This window comes from Myotis yumanensis, unplaced genomic scaffold (genome assembly GCF_028538775.1).
Source record: "Myotis yumanensis isolate MYYU_CA2020_CCGP unplaced genomic scaffold, mMyoYum1.0.hap1 SCAF_9, whole genome shotgun sequence".
Lineage (NCBI taxonomy): Eukaryota > Metazoa > Chordata > Mammalia > Chiroptera > Vespertilionidae > Myotis > Myotis yumanensis.
Window position 1 is genome coordinate 18,095,236 of NW_027223760.1, and position 1,880 is coordinate 18,097,115.

Below are 1,880 nucleotides of genomic sequence, written 5' to 3' on the forward strand. Positions count from 1 at the left end.
GAATCCTGCCAATGGAAACCATATGCAATTGAGGCAGTTAAGTTGCCAATGTTTGGAGATGTTCTAGGAAGAATCTAGATTGGGTATGTAGTTTGCTGTTCTGGGGAGAATATAATGGCCTGACAAATGAAAATGAAAGAAGAGTTAAGTTTTGACTTGAGTTTTAAAGGAATAAAGTCACATTGTGTGGAAGAGAAACAAATAAGAAAAGTTATGCCATTGGATAAAGGTCCCGAAAGAACAGAGAGAAAGGAAGATGGCCAGACATTTTCTTGACTAAATTTAGAAAAATTGATTAATTGAGACCTTAGGGTGGAGGTAATAAATTATTGTGGGGAAGCTATTTCTATTAATGTGTGAAGTGATTGGCAGTCATGAAAAGGATAAAATAAATGTAATGTATGGACACCATAATTTTGGCTCTCTTGTGTAGAATACACTAGGAGTAAACTCCAAAGATAGAGAAGACTTAGAAGAGATGGGGAAGTCATGAGAATGTTGCGACCAACCTGGGGACTGTGGAGAGGAAAAGATAGGAGTGGCATAGAACAGAGAAAGACTGGCTGTTTAGAAATGAATGGCTGTGGGAATGGAAGAGAACGAGGCTTGCTTGGGTTTGCTTGCATTTACGGAACATTACTATCACATAGGATTGTGAAGAGTAGAGCTGGATGTAGGTATTAGTTGAATCAATGCAAGCTCCCATTTGCTTAGGGTATTGCTGTACCTGGAGCCTCAGGCAGCTTTGGGTCACAGCAGCTTACCTTTAATACCTTTTTCAACGTAGGGCTACTCAGCATTAGTGAAGTTAAATGAATAGAGACTGTAGTATAGATGATAGTTTCGCCGGCCCAGAACCAATAACTCGTATGCCTTAAGTTATATGTAGTGAAGATGGTTATGGTTAAAAAGTAAGAGGTGAAGAAGATGAGGAAGAAGGCAAGAAACCTCAGGGCAGTGGCATGAGCTTTCATGCTGAAGTTGCTGTGGCCAGTGTCGTGATGTCGTATCTGCCTCAAGTGTTGGCACAATGAGGCTATGAGCAAGATGGTGGAGGTCAGGAACAGGAGGAAAGGAATGAAGGATGTTGCCAGAAGCTGATGTACGTAATTTTTCTCCAGGAATGTCCTAAGTTTCTCAGTCTCTGTGTTGTTTCCAGGTAATTGCATCATGGAGATTAACTGACTCTTGATGAAGACAAATCTAAGAGCTGAAACAATGATTGTCACACAGGAAATCATCAGAGAGCCCAGCAACAGCCAGGGAACCAAACTCAAAATTCTCCACCTTAGCCAGAGGAAGATGGCGTAGGTGAAGGAAGAGACTTTGACATAGTAGACGACAGCAAGCAAGCTGGTTAACCAGAATGCAAGAGTATTAGTAAATTCCCAGATGACTGCTATGTACCAAAGGTCATCGTCAGGGTTGAAATAGTAGCAAAAGTTGTACAGCACTGATGACCACTGTAGACAGAAGCGGCAGACGCCCAGGCTGATGAGAATCATGTCCACAGGTGACAGCCTTTTGACCTGCACCCACTCTCTGCTCAGCACTGCAACAATTATGCTGCTCTGCACAATTATTGTCAAGGACACGAGCAGATAGATGGTCATGAAGAAAACAGTGAGTTGGTTGAGTATCATTCTTCCCCTGCAAAGTATCTTCCTGCACACAGACCCAGAATCTCTGCAATAATATCCATGCAGAAAATACATTCCTGGCCTCACTATTGTCTCATGCAAGAAAATATCTCTTTATGGATGCAAATTTCCCCTAGCTCAATTTTGATTTTGCATGTTCCTATCTGCAGAATTTGCTTATGCTTTGCTTGCTGGTTTGTTATCAGACCTCGGATGGAGGGAAATGTTATTTGAATGTGA

The 1,880-nt window shown here is 41.7% G+C and overlaps 1 protein-coding gene across 1 annotated transcript; it reads right to left on the minus strand.

Annotated features, from left to right (window-relative positions):
- Positions 1–710: 710 nt before the first annotated feature.
- On the minus strand, positions 711–1,643 carry LOC139016823 (taste receptor type 2 member 16-like). The gene has a single exon (XM_070425019.1). The coding sequence runs from the start codon at positions 1,641–1,643 to the stop codon at positions 711–713; it is 933 nt and encodes a 310-aa protein (XP_070281120.1).
- Positions 1,644–1,880: the final 237 nt, after the last annotated feature.

Coding starts and splice junctions, on each gene's coding strand:
- LOC139016823 (XM_070425019.1), bottom strand. CDS start 1,643: ATGATACTCAACCAACTCACTGTTTTCTTCATGACCATCTATCTGCTC.